At 35.2% G+C, this 19,575-nt stretch overlaps 1 protein-coding gene across 1 annotated transcript; it reads right to left on the bottom strand.

The window, feature by feature from the left end:
- Window positions 1-12,389: 12,389 nt before the first annotated feature.
- LOC133293389 (cytokinin hydroxylase-like) lies at window positions 12,390-16,187 on the bottom strand. The gene is made up of 4 exons (XM_061491960.1): window positions 15,923-16,187; window positions 15,571-15,800; window positions 14,084-14,695; window positions 12,390-12,815 (listed from the first exon to the last, which is right to left on the bottom strand). The coding sequence occupies exons 1-4, from the start codon at window positions 16,185-16,187 to the stop codon at window positions 12,390-12,392; spliced, it is 1,533 nt and encodes a 510-aa protein (XP_061347944.1).
- Between the last annotated feature and the right edge of the window lie 3,388 nt (window positions 16,188-19,575).

Here is a 19,575-nt window from a genome sequence, read left to right as displayed (position 1 = left end):
TACTGCAGTAACAACATGAATGATACAATCACCATATCACAACATATTGAAAAATAATTGTTATGAAACACAATTAGAAAACTCAAGATAAGTGATTGCATATTTTGATTGAACTCAACCACAAATTTTTGAATTGGCATCGTCTTACCTCCTTTGAACCAACGAGCAAGTTGGTATCGGTCTTGTGATCGCCAACCGCTTATTTTATTTCATCTTTCAACTGGTTTTGTTAATCTTCATGCATAGCTAGAAGAGCAAAGTGTTATGGTCCAAATTTCGAATCATCTGCGACACATGAACTAACATTAAATAGTCTGGCAAACTTAACTAAACAATGATATAGTTAACCATAGACTTTACTTTGTAACTCTAGAACATATAAAGTTTTTTTTTTGAATACAAAGGAATTAAAAAAGAACTACTGCATAACTCTGACCATTCTAGGCCATGATACTCCCCTAAAGTCATTCTCAAACACTGCCACACATTCTTCAGGAGGATGTTCAAAAACAGCAATCTCCCAACCCAAAGAACAAGCATAGTTAGCAAGCCAGTCAGCTGTCCTGCTACCTTTTCTGTATATATGAACCATCTCTACCTGCCAATCCAAGTTTCTAAGCTGGATAATCTTGCTCACAAGGCCAGCTAGAGGATGGTTGCCCGAGAATCCCTCCCTGATCATCTCCATAGAAATATGTGAATCTCCTTCCAAGATAATTCTTCTAAGTCCAAGGTCCCATGCCATTTGCAAACCCAACATGAGGCCCCAAAGTTCTGCTTTCACAAAACTACACATACCAAGATTTCTAGCAAAACCTTTAATCCAGTGACCAGCATCATCTCTTAGGATTCCACCACATCCACTCTGCATGCTAGCACCCTTAGAAGCCATCAGAATTTACTTTTGTCCAACCTATGGGAGGAGGAGACCACCGTACCAGCTCTTCCCTTTTGGTTATGTTTTGTAGACCAGCCTTGTTATACATGGATCTAGCTTCCATATAGTTAGCTAGGTAAGATTCAGCTAGTCTTGCAGTAACACCCACACCAGTAGCTTCTCCTTCAAAGACCAGTTTGTTTCTCTCTTTCAAAATGAACCAGTAAACTAGACCAAATAGAATATGGCCATTAGGACCCTCCAAGATGCATTTAGCTAGTTTCAAGTTATCACAGATCCAAGAGTGAAGGGACATATTAATAAACTCAGACCATTTACCAGGATTTATATAGGACTTCCATACCTTTTTCGACCAACTGCAATCCCTTAATAAATGAATACAGCTTTCAGGTTCTGCCAGGCATCTAGCACAGGCACTAGAAGTTGCCAAATGTCTTTGCATTCTCCTCAAACTAGTTAAAATATTTTCCCCCAATAGCATCCAAAGGAAGGTTTTCACTCTAGGAGGACCCTCCCACTCCCACACAATGTTCCAATGAACTTGACTCACATCCTCATCATTATTACACAGCATTTTAAACGCGGATCTTGTGGAAAAACCACCATCCTGGGATAAATCCCAGATAATTCTGTCTTCTTCATCATTAGGATTGGGAGGACAAAAACCAGCAATGACACTCAGAGCCTCCTATGAAACAAGATGCCCAAATAGCTGCCACTTCCATTCACCAGTAGGGTCCACCATATCAGCTACTTCCACCTCACAGATTTCAGGGGAAATCATCTCAGTAGTGTGTAAAATATTCCACCATATTGCCCTTCTTTGATCTCATGGAATAAAATATTTCCTGGCTAATTATGATATTATCTGAAGCATGCCTACCTTTGACAAAGCTACATTGATTTGGCATGATCAATGTATTCATATGGATCTTCAACCTCTGAGTAATTAGCTTGGTAATAGCTTTATAGCTAACATTACATAAGCTTATTGGTTTAAACTGACTGATCATCTCTGGACTGTCCACTTTAGGAATTAAACAAACCAGTGTCTGGTTAATGTCAGCCACCTTCTTCGGATTCTCAAAGATACTCTTGATCAATTTAATCACCGAATCTCCCATAATTTCCCACTGCGTATGGAAGAATACAACATGAAGGCCATCAACCCCAGGGGCTTTAAAAGGTTGCATTTTGAATATGACTCTTCTGATTTCCTCCACATTCGGGGATCTGCCAATATCCCTCCACTTCTGGTTATTAATCCTTGGGAACATGTTACCAATGCACAGTTTCTGAGTACACAGCTTTCCTCTACATAGAGTCTCCTAAAAAAACCTGTGGCCATAGACTTTAGTTCCTCACGCTCCAGGATCCACTCCCCCTTATCATTTTTGAGAGCCATCACCTTATTTCTTCTGTTATGGGCAACTGTTGTTGAACGGAAGAATTTCGAGTTCCTATCACCAAAAGCCAGCCAGTTGCTCTTAGATCTTTGGAACCAAGTAATTTCTTCATGGACATATATCTCATTAAGCTCCTGCCAGAGTTCTCTATGAAGTCTTTCAAGGGACTCATATGGTCTTCTAGATAGGATATCATCCGCTCCTCCAAGCCTTCTTTGAAGCTTATACTTCCTCTTTTGATCCTCCTTAAACTGCTGTTTGTGCCACTCAGAAGCTTCTATATGAAAATCATCCTTTGCAGAATTCCAGTTAGCATTATTACTCCAACATTTATCTACCACACCATTGAAGCTATCATGTGTTAACCAAGCTGCTAGGAACCTGAAAGGTTTAGATCGTCCTATCCTCCCCACCTTATGATCAATTTTTAAAATTATAGGCCTATGATCCGAGCCATTAAAGTGAAGATGGGAAACAAATCTATTAGGAAAACTCAGAAGCCACTCCTCATTAACCACCAACCTGTCTATTTGTTCATGTAATGCTCCTCTTCTCCAAGTGTATTTAGGTCCAGAAAAGCTAGCATCAGACAACCCACAGTCACTAAGGCAGCTCACACAATCCTGCATGCCACTCCAATTCAACCCAGAGTCACCCTGTTTATCTCCTTCTTCCAAATAAGCATTGAAATCACCCATAACAGCCCATCTACCAACCAAAACAGCAACTAGTTTCCTTATTCCATCCCAAAGAGACATCCTCTCTGATCTCCTAAGACTAGCATATATAAAAGTAAAAAATTCCTCTTCACCAGATTCTAACCACAGAATGATAGAATGAACAAACTGATGGTTTTCATCTAGGATCTTAATACTGCTTATATTTTTATTCCAGAGGACCCAAATGCCTCCTGAAAAGCCCATTGCTTCCCTTATAAAATAACTATCGAATCCAAAACTCCTACTCACCCTCTCAGCTTTCTTTCCACTAATTCTAGTTTCCAATAAAACTAGAACATGAATTTTATTATGGAACACCAAATCCTTCACAAGAGGGGAAAAGTCTTTTTTTTCCCGCTCCTCTACAATTCCAAGTGCAAACTATCATCAATACGAATGAAAGGGAAAGACAGAAACTGACCTTAGAAAACCCACCAAAGGTTAATTACTTGATGCCCATGGCATTTGTAATATCATCCAGAGCCATATCAACTCTCCCCTTTTGGCATGTATCCTTTGCTTCACCACTCCTGTCAAGAGGATTTTCCTTGATTCCAGTCAAATCTAATAACTCAGCATCACTTCTGTTGGAATTGGCACTCCCTGATGTGCTGAAATTAACTCCAGTACTATGGATACCCTCCTCCTGCCTACTCCCCTTGATTCTTCCCATTTCCACCAAGATAGCTTCCCTAAAGCTTTCCTGAGGAGAGCTAGTTGGAATTTTCCCCGAATTCCTGGCATCAGCACCTTGTAGCTGCTTGACTAAATTACTAACTATGTTATTCTTCTTCTTTTTTTTCCCCTGACTTCTTTTCTGTTGGCTTGAGTCTCCAACAGATTTGTTGCTACTAGAACAAACCTCTTGGGAGGATGGTTTCTCCTTCGGGGTTACCAAAGCAGCTTCAACCTCTAAGGGGACGAATCTAGACCCAGTAACCAAGCTTTTGGGGTGCTCAACAATCCCTTCTTCCTTGGGCTTCTCCTTGTTCCCTTGAATTTCCTTGGTTTTTTGGTTCTGAAAAGGTCTTTTGAAACTCTTTCTCTGGACCGTCATCCAACTTCCAAACCCATCCACCTCTTGGCTCTTTTCTATTCCCTCCTTGGGCACAGCTTCCTTGTGATTGTGGCCCATATGATTACCTTGAGACTCCCCTCCAGGACAATCCTCAGCTTTCTTTACATTTTCTGGATTCATGGAGCATTGATCCTTCCTATGCCCATATTGACCACATAGGAAGCAAATTAGGTGCAATCCTTCATAGCCAATAAACAATTGCCTCTGGCCTATTTTGAACTTTGACAATAAACTCTTGCTCAAGTCAATTTCGACACATATCCTGGCAAACCTTCCTCTATCAGTGATTTCCTCAAGTTGACCTTGGCCACTGATTTTGAGAGAACTTTCGTCTATCCTCAGTGTCCTACCCACCATGTTCCCCATCCTCCATAGATCCTTATGCGTATAGAACTCCCTAGGGACACCTGGGATTCGAATCCAAACCGCCAGTTTCCTTACTCTATCTTCATAGGGATCGAAATTGGGCCGCCATCTCTGCTCAATGAGATAGTGATCAGCCACGATCCACGGACCCTACTGCTGGACGAACAGATAGTCTTGAGGTTTTGCAAACTCAACCATATAATGGTCATTCTCCAGATTCAGAACCCTATACTCCCCTTCAAGGTTCCAAAGTTTATGAAGTCTATTCCACAAGAACCGTGCTCCCAGTCTCTTGCCCATAAGCTTGACGATCAAAGTCTTCCTCCATCTCTTACATTGTTCGAGTTTCTCTAGAACATCAAATTGGTAGAACGAATTTAAAGGATCATCCTCACCATTCTGTTCGTACGCCTTCAGGGCTTCTTCCTCTTCGAACTCCTCCCTTTTGCACTGGGCAAACCAGTCATCACATTCATCTTCCGGATTTCCATCCCAAACGCCATTGACACAGAGGAGCTAATCCTCATAGGAAATCAGCTTCCGAGGATCTCTCTTGACCTCTTCCTCCGCACCGAAGCCCGCATGTGTCCCTTCATCCCCAATCGGACCAGAGACATCTCCTTCAACCTCTATTGTGCCCACAATCCGAGGTTCCTCATACATTTCCAGATCCACCATCATTTCCCCCTTTGCCTTCTTCGAATCCCTGATGATCGGTTGTTCCCCCATCAGATTAGGGGGTCTTCCCCCTTTTCCAACCATAAATCGCGCGCCGAAACCCTAGCAAAGAAAACAGAAAAATACACGCGCCTCACGCACTTAGTGTAGGCCAACATATAAAGTTTCCAAAATGCATAATAACAACTTATTATTTAAATCTTCACCTATACGAATAAAATATCGGGATCAACATTAAACAACGATAATTTTTGCTTGATCAAATCAAATAATTGGATTAAGAGGCTATTTCCTTGACTTTATGTAAAAACATATAACTACGATTTGGGCAAGTTGCAATGCAACACAATGAGAAAACAATAATGACTAGAATAACTCTAGTTTCACCTATTGTGGTTACATCAACTATCACTTAATCTCTATTATTTTAAATGTATTGTATTGCTGTTAAATAATGTATCATTTAGCCTGTTGAATCCCAAAATTGATCTTTTATATAAAATATCAATAATACCCTTAATAAACAAAACTCTAAATTATAAATAAAATGTAAAAAGTATCCCTAATTAAAAACAAGAGTCTAATTAAAATCACCTCTAAGTACAAATCACGTTTTTGTATAAAAAACAAAAACAAAAACATGTATAATGAATCAGATATTATAAATCATTATGAAATTTCTCCTATTGAGTTTTTCATATAATTAACCGTAATCTCTCTTCAGAATTCTCATTCCTGAGTTTTTCCCATCTTTTCCTAATCCAATTTCAGTCAACCTTTTTTCTTCCTTGGTGAACTACAAAAAATTTCCACGTTCTATATGTTTCTTACTATGTTAATGAAAAATTTACATCCAGTGAGGGAAACACTATAGCTTCCGGGAAATCTAGAAGCAGTCACTTGCCGTATCACATTATAAATTGACGTTTCTAGTTGAAGCTCCTAAAGAATAATTGTATTTTGTCGACATTAAATCCACGAACAACTGCATTCACAATAGTTCTGTGTTTAGGCTGTCCTTGTTCTAGATATCAATAACATATACTTAGTAACATAAACCTGTCTAGGCTCTCTTTATGTCTTTAATTCGAATGTGGAAAATTAGAAAAAGGGGTTTCCTGTATTTTTTTTCTTTGTTTTTTTTATTACTTTCAATTAGTGTTTAGCTATGTCTAAAATTTGGAACGCTTGGACCACAACCAGAAACCGTTCGAATTCTAAACAAGTAAATTGAAAAATTGAAAATATTTCAATTCACCCTCTTGAATTCATTTAGGACCAACATATATAGCATTAAGTTTTTGAATTGACTACGTCTAATTACCGTGGATTAATGGACTAACAACATATTGTGGAATGATTGAATTTAAACTTGACCAGTAACGCATGGAGATAGATATAGCTTGTGCTGATATATAGGATGACATCAGTGCTATTTGGTCAATACAAACAGATAATGGAGATCTAGTGATACCTATGATTAGGTTTCTTTCCATCGTCAAGAATTACGTAACAAGCATTTGAGTCGCGGAATAAACAAAAAAATGTGGGCCCTAGAGCTTCACAATTACATTTGGATTGTGATAAATGCACCCACCCGAGTATCATGTCTAGTTTACGACTAAGAAGTAAGAATATATACTTCAAAATGGTGGGCAAACTTATCGTATCCGTATTTTATAGATACTATTATAATACTTAATAGCATAGTGTGTCTGCATCTATATTGCACCGACACCAACATGAGATAAGGGACACGACATGACACTCTGATACATTAATTTTAAAAAATATTAAATTTTGACACGTTAGGACACGTTTTTATATTAAATAACATTTTTAATTTATATAATATATATTATATTTAATATTCAATAATTTAACAAAAAAAAAGATAAACTTATAATACTCATCAATTTTACAAAGAAACATAATATATCATAAATATTTAAATTAAACTCAATAAAATGGTAATGTAATCCAACAAACCTAATAGTTGGAACTAAAAACACAACGCAACGCAATTTTTGAATTTTTTTTGAGTCCTTGCAATACGTGTTGGAGTGTCGGAGAGTGTCAGAGTGTCGGGAAGTGTCAAACATGATACGTTAAGTTTTTTGAGGTGTCAGTGCATCATAAGTCTGCATGTCTATTTTTTTTTCCGATCTCATTATCTTTTTTAGATGAGTTAGGTCCTCCAGTATTTTCACAACTCGAGTGGGAAAAGGAGTTCGTACATACATATATGAAACTAATTTCGAATTTTTTCACGTGAAAAATACTTAGGTTTGGCCCCAAAGGTGTTCTTTGTAAGAATCTGCACCGTTAATTAAGGAAGTTAATTAATTAATTATGTGAAATTAGAAAATAATTTCATAATTGACCTTAATAATTATAAGAAGGCTTAAAGAAATATAGAAAGTGATTAAGAATGCTGAAAGTCGCTTTTCGGATGAAAAGTGCAGATACCGGTTCTGCTACTCGGTATAAATGTGTACCGATGAAGTATCCCAGAAAATTATAAAAAATATGTATGTGTCACTAGAATAATACATAGGAATTGTAAAACAAGTTTTAAGTCAAAATAATGAGAACTGATGCCAGAGCTGATACTGGCTATGGAAAAGCGTGTACCGAAAAAGAGCTGCGAAAAATAAAATAAAAATAGGACAAATCTTAGAAAAATGAGTAGGTTTAGAATCCTAAGTTTGGGATTAAAATTCTAAGCGTAGCAATTAGCGTTAATATTGTGCGTTTAAACCTTAACCGCCTATAAATACTCATTCTTTGGGCACAAAACCCTAGACTTTCTGTTGATACGTGACTTGGGTGGCTGAAGTGCACTCTTGCACTGTTCCATTGACATCTTCCCTTGTTCTTGACCAAAACTCAACCTTGAGACCGTTTCTTGGTTGTTTCTTCATCCTAAACACTTGTGTGAGTGAGGGATACCTTTGTGAGGGTGAGAGGTAGCCTTTCTCTGGATGTCCGGCTGCTGTGTGTTGAGTTGAGGGGCTGACCTTTGTTGTTTGGTTTGTGGGAGCTTGGTGTTGGCATTTTGTTGCTTTAAGAAGCAACCTTTGGAGAGAAATGACCTTGTGTGTGCACCATTTTCGTGTCCTTGGGTGTGCTGGACTTTGGGAGCTTCAAGTGAGCTCCAAGAGCACCTTGTGCTTCTGTTTGAAGCTTGGGTAAGTGTTGGCAACCTTGATCATGAGTTTTAAGGCTTAAAAATGGAACCATGATGCATGTAATGAGCTAAAGTTGATAACTTAAGGTTGGATAATGTTAAACACACCTAGAAATGCATGTTTAAGCTTCTGCAATAGGTAAAAGTTGGACCTTTGGGAAGGATATCTCGCGAAATGCAGAACTGCATTCTGTCGTGAAATATCCGGATATGGGGATCTGAATATCCAGATATTGATATTCGGATATTGGAAGAGAGATATCCGGATATTGATATCCGGATATGCCCCCGACATATATCCAGATATTCTGGGGTTTCGTGAACAATGAAGGTACTGTCCATACAGAATGCTATTTTGGGTTTGTGGACCCATGATTGGCTACTGTGGACTTCTGTAATAATTAATGTAAGTCAGAATCTAAATGATTAAAGGCTTGTGGTTTTGTGAGAAGCCTAAAGACGTAAAACGTAAAAGAAAGGTGTTGTCTTTGTGTCTTATGCTTGTTAAGAATGAATAATGATATATTGTTGGTCCGAAACAGATTGTGATTCTGTTGTGTTTGGGCTTTGAGCTAGTGTGGACTCTTGGCAGTGGATAGTTAGCTTGCAAAGTAAGCTTTCGTGTCCTCGATTTAGCCATTGTTGGTTCCACCATATCCCATGGGGGTATGGTTATATGCATGATGTTGTTTTCATGATATATTGACTTGTGAAATGCTGTTGAGTTGTTATATGCGAGTGTTTTATGATATGCATGTGGTGTTCCACCTATACGGTAAGCCTTAGTATGTGGTACATAGAAGAGGGTGAGGCTGTGGGTGAGGTGCAGGCGTGTTCCTTTTACTTATTGTGGGGTTGTAGACGTACGTCCTGCATTTCTCTGGCCAGTAGAATAGTTAAAACACACATGGCATGAATATCTATTGCACTGCATATTTTTAGCACTTATACTGTTAAATGCTTTTGAACTTATATTGCTCGTGTAAGTGAGCTTGGGGTGGAAGATCCTTGAGAACCCCTTGTCTTACTGAGATTTCTTTTTAGAGATCTCACCCCACGTTTGAGGCACATATTTCAGGTTCAGGTAATGCGGGGGTTGAGACCTCCAGCAGCAAGAGGCCGGAGCTTAGTTGATGATTATTGCTGGTTATATGCTGACATGTTTGGATGCTGGATATATCTGCTGATGTTATGTTTTTAGCTTGCTTTTAGTATGCTTCTGTTGTTGAGACTTCTGTTGGGCTTTGTTGCCTTATTTGGGTGAGCATGGGGATTGTCCATGCCACTTTGATTTCTGTTATGTTTAAGTTTAACTGAGTTGTATAAACTATCAGGGTTGTCCGGTCTACGTGTTGTAGTTCCGTGACTAGAGACTTATATATGTTATTTAAGTAATGAGGTATTTCAGTTAGCTGTCTTTTGCAATTTACATACAGGAAATGTTTTGAAAATGATTAAGTAATCAAGTTGGTAATGATTAATGACGTCATAATTGAAAAGAAAAAGATATTCCGCATTTTTATTTAAGCGCAGCTTAATATGATGATATGATAACATTACCGGATATATATGGGGTGTTACATTCTTGAGAATTCAAACATTTACTCTTTTGACAATTTATCCTTCCAGAACTCATACTGTCATTTGAGTTAATCCTTACGATTTTATGTCTGTATTTCTGTAACCTATAACATTTCGTATTCTTGCTTTGTGAAAATATCTGCAATGCAATACTCTCATACAATGTATGTAGAAACGAAAAGAGATAGTAGACACGTAAATCGTAGAAATGACATGAAACGTAAAGTTTTTACTACTTAAGGTCAAGATACAAAATTATATATATATATATATATATATATATATATATATATATATATATATATATATATATATATGCATATAAAAAAAATATTACATAAGTCACTACTCAAAATTCAATAAACAACTTCATATTCAAAAGATATAAGTCACATAACTGTATAAGACATAAGTACAAAAACATAAAAAAGAGTTTAACAACTCCTATAACCAGATTCCAAAGCATCAAAAGAATAAAGTTCAATAACTTCTAAATTATATCAATTAATTCAAATCAAACACATCATTTTGCATGTCCTTAATGTCCTTTTCTCTTGCTCCTATAACAATTTCATTTGCAATAAAACATAATAGATTGATACAAAACTAACTTCAGCTTGATTCTCAAACTTTTCACTAATGGCTTCACTCTCTTCTTTCTCTGCAATAGCGACCTAACACGAGGTTTTTTTTTTCTTCAAATAGCTATGGGTTAAAAGTTGACCCGATTTAGTTTTTTTTTTTTTTTGTGTAAGACCCGGTTCAGTTTTTTAATTTAAGTAAAAACGTAAAAACTTGCATTGTTGCTATTTTTATATTTTTGCACGGAGTTTTTACCAGTTTTTACTTATGTTTTATCACGTATCATTTCAGTAAAAACGTAAAAACATAATTTTTACACTAATTTTTGACAATAATGCTCTCATAGTACATAACTGAATACATCATTACTAAAATTAGAAAAAAAACAAGACACTTTACTTATTTCACCCATCCTTTTATGATTTATGACATATGAATCCAATTTTTAATAAAGAGGTACCTACTCCCTTAGCACTCGAGATATGCTCGTGGTTTGCAATACATGATTTTGTTTAAAGAGTAATGATATTTGCCAATAAAAAACTTTTGCTTCATTCTTTTACTACTATTTTTATAAATAGAGAAAAAAAATACACATTTGAGTATACACTCTTTTACTTTCCATTTTCCTAATAAGTAAAATGTAAAAATGATATATGATTTTGGTGTATTGTCTGAACTAGGAATTAATCATATATACCCTATTTATTTTCTCTTTGGGTTCTATGGCTCTTCTCCAAGTTATAAAAGACCATATAGTATTGTTGGCGTTGATGGGTCTCATGCTTTTTTTGTTGATCTACTTTTGTAATCATTAATTGTTACAATCATTAAATTTGTTTTACTGTCCTTTGATTAAATTAAAACCACCTCCCTTATAAGTTATATAAAATTTCAAAAGCATCTTCGTAATAATAAAGACATTGAAAATGAATAGATCTAACTCTAGGGGTGCCACTAACGGCAATAGACACTTTGATGGTGTCGAAGATAGTGCAACAATGTCAATATCACAGTATTGGTGAGCCGAAGTTTCCATCATGTCAATCAAGACTAACAATAGGGGAATCACACAGTGCAATATTTGTACTTAATGTTCTACGTCTTATCAAGTTAGATCTTTACAAAATGTTACATAGACAAAAGAAACTGTTTATTTACCTCGAAGCTTCATACATCGCTAGCTAGCTTCTCATTTTGGTTATGCAGATCTTCAAAATCAAAATCTTGCATTATAAACGAGCCAGATTTTGATTACGTATATGACATTCAGACAACCCATGTGTTTGAAATAAAGAAAGTCAAAAAGATCATGGACAAATAGAGTGTTATATTATAAATAGTGTTGGAATTATTTATAATTCTTGTGAGTTAATTAGAATCAATTGAGTTTTTCTTATTTTAATAAAAAGGGCTAAGCTATTGTCCATATGAGGGTGCATTATACCAACTCGTTTGATTAAGTGATCATTTTGTTTGTGGTTGAATATATATAATCATAATTAGTAGGATAAACTCATAGACCCATGTTGATGAGAAGAGAACTATAGTTAAATTATTTGTTGGTCCCATTTGTATTTACATATTATTCCACAATTTGTCTCATCCACAACTGTGAATAAAGAGTAATGTGAACTAAGAGGAAGATGTAGTCTTTCAAATTTGCAAAATTATCATATCAAGCATGATAATTCCTTGAAATATTTAGAATCATGTTTACAACATTTCTAAAAACTGGTGTTCTAATTTCATGTAATTCCATTCAATTTATTTTTGTTACAAATAGTACATCTTTTTAGAGTCATACATCAATTATATTGAGAACAAAAAAGACTAAGTCATGTAAACTGCTAGTAAAATTAAATGTTCTTACTTCTTAGGCACTAACGGTTTAAAGGGGCTGAACTATGAGAGGAAGTCCATAAGTTGGCCTAAGGGAGAGTATGATAGAAGGTGAATGGTTATAACCTGGGGAAAGTTTAAAACTGAATCTAGAAAGGAGTAGGGTTAACATAATCTTATACTCCATAAAGCTTAAGTTCCTACCAACACACATCCTCCCTCCAAACCCAAAAGGCAAGTATCCCATCTTATGGTTGCATCCACCATTGATATCATCCATGAACCTCTCTGGTCTAAATTCATTCACATCTTTTCCCCACAATGCTGGGTCATGGTGCATTGCTACAACATCGATCCACATGTTCGTCCCATTAGGCACTGTTAAATTATCAACTTGAATGTCTTCTCTCGCTTGCCTTTGCACATTTGGTGCTGGTGGGTAGAGTCTTAGAACTTCATTCATGACCCACTTCATCTGCATGTAAGGTAAACATATACACATGTAAGATATCTTAATTATTGTAGGTACACAATCTCGTGTATCAATAATTTTGAATATAAAAATAATTAATTCACTTAGACAAATCAATATTCCAATATTATTTTTCCTGATCTTGCAATATAATTATAGTCAATTCCTTCGTGTTTATATTTAGTCGGTTATGACAAAATTGCATTAGTCCTTTGGTGGCTCTTGGTCACTATAATCCAAATGAAAGGAATAATAATAAAAAACAATTAAGATATGATTCAAACTATATCCATTTATCAAGTGCCAAGTGTTAAAGTGATACTTTGTCTCGTACTATATATATAATAAGTAGAGTTATATAATAAGTAGGGTTATATTGACAAACTTTATTTTACAAACTTAAAAATTACATTATATCTGACCGCTAATTAATACTTTACTCAAAAATGTATTACTAGTCAAAGATAATATAATTTGTAAGAATTTATAAATAAAAAATTTATAAATATATCTTTTCTCATATGTATAATATATAAAGTTGTAAAGTGGTGCAGTGGTAACACAGCATTCACAACAGGACTCAGATTTTGCAGCTTCACACGAGCTTTAAATCTTTAATTTGACGTGTGGGCCATTGAACTTTTTAATTCATTATTTGACGCAAATATAAATCAACTTAGAATCTGAGGTATGAACATTGACTTGGTTTAGCCTGCGACCAAACACGTACTAAACGTCACCGTAAAACACACAAATTTCAAAATCTTTGACTATTTGATTGTATTTTCATGTCGAATAATTTTGAAAAAAAAAAAAACATCTTTTTTTTCTCTATTATTTGGGTATGAATTTAATGATTTTCATATTTTACACCGATTAAACCTCTAATTTCAATCTGTACTCCACCTTGCCTTTAATGTTCAGAATTCTAAGTCCAAAAAGTTGTATGAGTTGTGTAATGTTTTTAAGCTTATAGTGTCAAACATATATGGTCAAGAGAATCCATATGTTAAGCTTATAGTGTCAAACATATATGGTCAAGAGAATCCATATTCATTTAGTCAATTAGACTTTCTCTCATTCTCAAAATCTAAATAAACTTATAAACCAAGGGTAAAATAGTAAAATTACGTGGCCAAATTTGTGGTGGAAATTTTGCCAAGATATTTTGAAAGCCAAAACAAATTTAAACCGACCACACAATAATTCCCAATATGAACATAACGTGCATGATCATTGATATCTAGTAAGTGAGATTAGGTTTACGTTACCTTTTTCAGCCCAGCAAGAGCATTGATATCAAGTTCCTTATCATTGATCACTTCTCTTATCTCATCTCTTAATTGGATTTGCCAATCTTCATGCATAGCTAGAAGCAACAAAGTCCATGAAATAGCCAATGCTGTTGTCTCATGGCCACCAAAGAAGAAGGTCTTGCACTCATCTACCAATTCTCGTGTGGTTAATCTCTTCCCTAACCTTCCATCAACTTGATGATTTTCTTGTAACAACAATCCTAATAAGTCTTCTTGAGTTTGATTTTTGATTGATTTCTTGCGAGTTGTTATGACGGCTAACAAGAGCTTATCAATTTCCTTCCCAAGTTTCTTTGCCTCAAGGGTCTTCTTCACGTTGAAACACTTGCCAAATGGTACCCCTACATATCTTGTTGTCTTAAAAAGGGTCATCTGTAGTGCCCTTAATTTTTCAGACACTTCCCTTCCATTTTCATCATTCATTCCAAAGCTTGTTCGTGCTATAATCTCCCCTGCCGTTGCTATAACCTCCCTCTCCACATCGATTTCAATGTTGCCAGATTTAATTTGAGTAATCCATCTATCTATCATTTGATTTGCAGACTCCATCATCATGCTCGTCATTACCTATTATATAACATAATATAATTGAATATGTTAGAAGACAAAAAAAAAGTACAAAAAATGAAATAACTTTAATCATGGTAGACAATTGGTGACACTCATGATAACATCAAGGAAAGAAAATTTTCCTTAGAATTCACTACTAGAAAAAATCTCTATAGCGACGGAATTGCTATGAAAATTCTGTCGCTAATTTCATCCTCTATACTACTTTCCGTAAATTTCCTCGCAAAATCGTTTGCGAGGGAATTTGTGACGGAAAATAGTAGCGAGGATGAAATTAGCGACGGAATTTCCATAGCAATTCCGTCGCTATACAAGTTTTTTCTAGTAGTGATTTTTAATTAAGGAAAGATTCTTGTAATCAACTCTCAATGGAGTTTGTTTTGTGGGCCATGTAGCTTCCCACAAAATGCTACTACTTACATAGTTGTTTATTTATTAATTTTGAGGTAAAGTAATGCATAAAGTTGAACAATATTCAATTAGGTTGTATTTCCATATATGGTATGTCTAAAGCATGAAGGTATCAACGACAACCACCATTTACAAATGTACGCATACTTAATTTTGAGGTAAAGGAATGCATTAAGTTCAATTAGGTTGTATTTCCATATATGGTACGTCTAAAGCATGAAGATTATATCAAAGACAACCACTATTTACAAATGTATGCATACTTATCAAAATTCACTATATGATGCCATGTGTAAACAACTTTTACTAGGATGCCACAATGGTCCAAATTGATTGATGAAATTAAAGTCGTGCAACCATTGCATATTGGAATTATTACTTAAAATGATGAAATTAATCTTTTCTCTAGAGAGAGAGAGAGAGAGAGAGAGAGAGAGAGAGAGAGAGAGAGAGAGTTAAACCTTCAAGTTAAGGGGAGAAAATGCTGGGGCTATAACATGCCTCTGACGAACCCATTCGTGGCCTTCAGCCATAACCAAACCATTTCCAAACATGGGTTCTCTGTCATTTCTAAACACACTGGGTTTTCCCCATCTCTTAGCCAGCACCTCTGTGGACATTTTCTTTAAGAATTCTGGGTCAGCAATGTACAAAAACGGTTCTGTGCCCAACCAATAGATGAAGACCTTCCCTGTAGAAAAAAAAAACAAAGTCATGCATATAAATAATCAATCTATCGTTTACCACATGGGTTTCTACATAATAAATGCTAATTCACATTATATATAACTATACATGTATTGGAAACCTAACCGTGAGAATTTTGCCACCGAGAAAAATAGGGGAACACAGTTGAGTGTATATCATGGGGAAGATTTGAGGATCCGAGTGATGAGTTAACGCTATTCTTCTTTTTCATCTCTTCAATGTTCCCAAGTGGAAAACTTGGGGGTGGCCCTTCAAACCCACATCTTTTAAGCCTTTGATGTGTTTGCATAGGTGAAACCCACCAAGAAAACATTAGTTTCAAGAGGAAAAGGAGAGTTATAATTGCCAAGGAAAGTGCCCCAAGGAGCATGAACATCTCCATCTCTCTCTCTATATCTCTTTCTCAGTTTGTGGTTATCTCTCTTAAGATTTCAGAATTTAAGCTATGAAAACTAATAGCTCAATTTCTATGTGTTTGTTATGGAAAAGCAAAGTGCAAAATGGGGGTATTTATAGGGTGAGATATTGGGTTGGAGAAGCATAGAATGCGTGGCTTTTGACCATGAAGAAGACCAGTGCTATGTTTGAATATTTTCCAAGCATGTTTGGTTAAACCTTTTAGACTTAGATTTGTGTTTCTCAATCTTTGCCTTTTTTTTGGAGGGACCAAATATCTACTTTCCCCTGGTTTGGTCGGAATATAAATATTCTAGAAAAATCACATTTATCTTTCCTTAAACTACTATTCTATATTCTATTTCCAAGTTTGTCCTTTGCTTTAATCAATTTTTATACTTCAACTATCCAAGATAATTAGACAATTAGAAGATTATGATGAATATTACACTAATGATTATAATTAAGATGTAGATATGATCTTGGTATATTAGGCAAACCAACAATATAGCTCAATTATTTATATCGTACTTGAAAAATAATTTAACTGTTTATAATAAATGCGTATAAAATTTGTCAACGATGACCAAAAAATTTTCAAGAGAATAATTTGAACTCGAAGAAACTTTGCAGGAATGTTTACACTTACATGTGTAATTAATTCATATTAAAAATAAAAACTTTTTAGCCCAAATCAAGATTGAAAGGATCTCTAGGCAAAAACAGTTGGGAAAATTTGTTAGGTAGACATTATATATTACAAATATATAAATTAGGGATATGATATTATTCCTACTTTATTCTTTTCTTTTTACACTATTAGATCACTCCTTCATTCTTTCTATCTATTTTCAGTGTTGGTTAACATTATGATCTAACAGTACGAAAAGAAATAAACATAAAAAAAGATAAGCATAATATATTATCCCTATAAATTATATGTTCGTTTTTTCTACAGTCAATGTATATAACTTATCTACATTGAGTTCAAAACGACATTATTTTAAGGCAGAAATCAAAGTATTTTTGCATTTATAATTTATTTCAGGGTTATAATAGTCTTTTTCAGTATAATTTTTTAATTTTTCAACCCAAAACGACGTCGTTTTGAGAGCGTATGTAAAAAAAACTTATCTAAATTCACCATAGAAACATTAAAGCCATAAATTTTTAGTTAAAATGTGAAAAGTTATGTCTATTATGTTAAAAATACAGGTTTGTCTAAGAATACATACACATTTCAAGCAATTAATCTGAATATCTATAATTGAAAGTACTTATCCAATATCTCCAAACGAATAACATCCATATATTTATACACAAATCATCTCTGGTCTACATAATTTTTATTGTCTGATCTCAGTTGATTTCACCTTATTATTTGTAGTTATTTGTGTTCTAATTCTGCTACATAATACCAAATATGAGAGACATGAAGCATCAGAGGTGCGTCTAACATTTTTCAATCCAAAAGTGAAAAATATCATATATATATATATATATATATATATATATATATATATATATATATATATATATATATAGAAATAGGATCTGTTTACAAATTTTTTTTACAAATTACACTAAATGCGACCGGTCGTACACTGCATGATTAAAGTATGACCGGTCGTACTTAGTGTAGTTTGTAAGAGTTTGTAAATAAAAAGGTTTGTAAATATAACCTGCCCCATATATATATATATATATATATATATATAATGGTCCACTGCTGTGCAATTTGGAGCGTTCAAAACCTTATAAACGCTGCATGCTATAAAACAATACATAATTTTTTTTTTTTTCTCAAGGTATCTTTTGGCCGATAGCCAAAGACTAATCTTTTCAAGGATGGATCGAGATCATATATTAAGTGGGTAAATCTTTCCCAACACAACATTTTCTATACACCCGTTAATTAATTAATTATGAGAAATTAGGAAATAATTTCATAATTGACCCTAATAATTTTGATAAGGCTTAATTAATTATGGTAAGTGATTAATAATGCTGAAAGTCGCTTTTCTGACGAAAAGTGCAGATACCGGTTCTGCTACTCGGTATAAATGCGTACCGATGAAGTATCCCGGAAAATTATGAAAAGTGTGTATATGTCACTAGAGTAATATATAGGACTTGTAAAACAAGTTTCAAGTTAAAATAATGAGAACTGGTGCCAGAACTGATACTGGCTATGGAAAAGCGCGTACCAGAAAGGTGCTGGGAAAACTAAAATAAAAATATGATAAATCTTAGAAAAATGAGTAGGTTCATAATCCTAAGTTTGAGATTAAAATGCTAAGCGTAGCTATTAGTGCTAATAGAGTGCGTTTAAAACTTAAGTGACCTATATAAGGCCTTGGCACATGATCCTAGGGAAATCCCTTGTGCCTTATGCGTGAGTTTCTGACTTCTCCAGCAGCTGAGTGTCTCTCTTCTTGTCACCTTCACCTTCCCTCACTCCCTTGAGCCAAAGGTGCCATTTTTACTCTTGGTTTCTCTATCAAAACACCATTCTCGCCTCCAAAACATCTTCAGTGGCTTTCCTGTTCGCCTCTCTCACGACGTCGAGCATAGCCTGGTTTGCCATTCTTATGGCCTCCTGGTCGGCTAGTCGAGCCTCCTGCATCTCAGCCAATGCAGCCAGGACAAGATCCGGCTGATCCTCAGCGGTCTCACGGTTCCTCCTAGATAGTACCATGACTCTGCACAAGTTACACAAATAATGAGTTGATCAGGCCCACGTAATGTGGTCACATATGCATTATCATAGAAAAATCCAACAGAGAGAACACACAAGACATACTCGCAACCAACATCCTAAGTTATTGCAATACATACAGGGTTTTCCCTAGAAAGTGCTCTGATACCATAAAATGTAACACCTTGTGTTAACCCGGTTTGTTAACATGTCTTCGTATTAAGCCACGCTTAATTTAAAAATGCGAAATAACTTTTTACTTTCAATTATGACGTCATTATCATTACCAAGTTGAAACACTTAATTCATTTTTAAAACATTGCCTGTATGTAAATTGCAAAAGACAGCTAACTGAAATACCTCAATATATAAATAACATAAATATGTCTGTAGTCACAGAACTACAACACGTAGACCGGACAACCCTGATAGTTTATACAACTCAAACTAAAAAGTACTAACATCAAAGCGGTATGGACAAACTCCATGCTCACCAAATAAGGCAACAAGCCCAACATAGTCTCAATTCAAATATCATAATAATGACAGAAAACATAAACAGCATCCAATATCCAGTCATGTCAGCATACAACATATATAATCAACTAAGCTCCAGCCTCCTGCCTCCAGAGGCATCAGCCTCCAAGTTACCTGAACCTGAAAT

The sequence above is a fragment of the Gastrolobium bilobum genome, unplaced genomic scaffold (genome assembly GCF_033153095.1).
Source record: "Gastrolobium bilobum isolate Gb01-03AN ecotype WA unplaced genomic scaffold, APGP_CSIRO_Gbil_v1 utg21282, whole genome shotgun sequence".
In the NCBI taxonomy this organism is placed as follows: Eukaryota; Viridiplantae; Streptophyta; class Magnoliopsida; order Fabales; family Fabaceae; genus Gastrolobium; species Gastrolobium bilobum.
The sequence above is the reverse complement of the archived record's forward strand: the minus strand, read 5'-3'. Positions and strand labels throughout refer to the sequence as shown.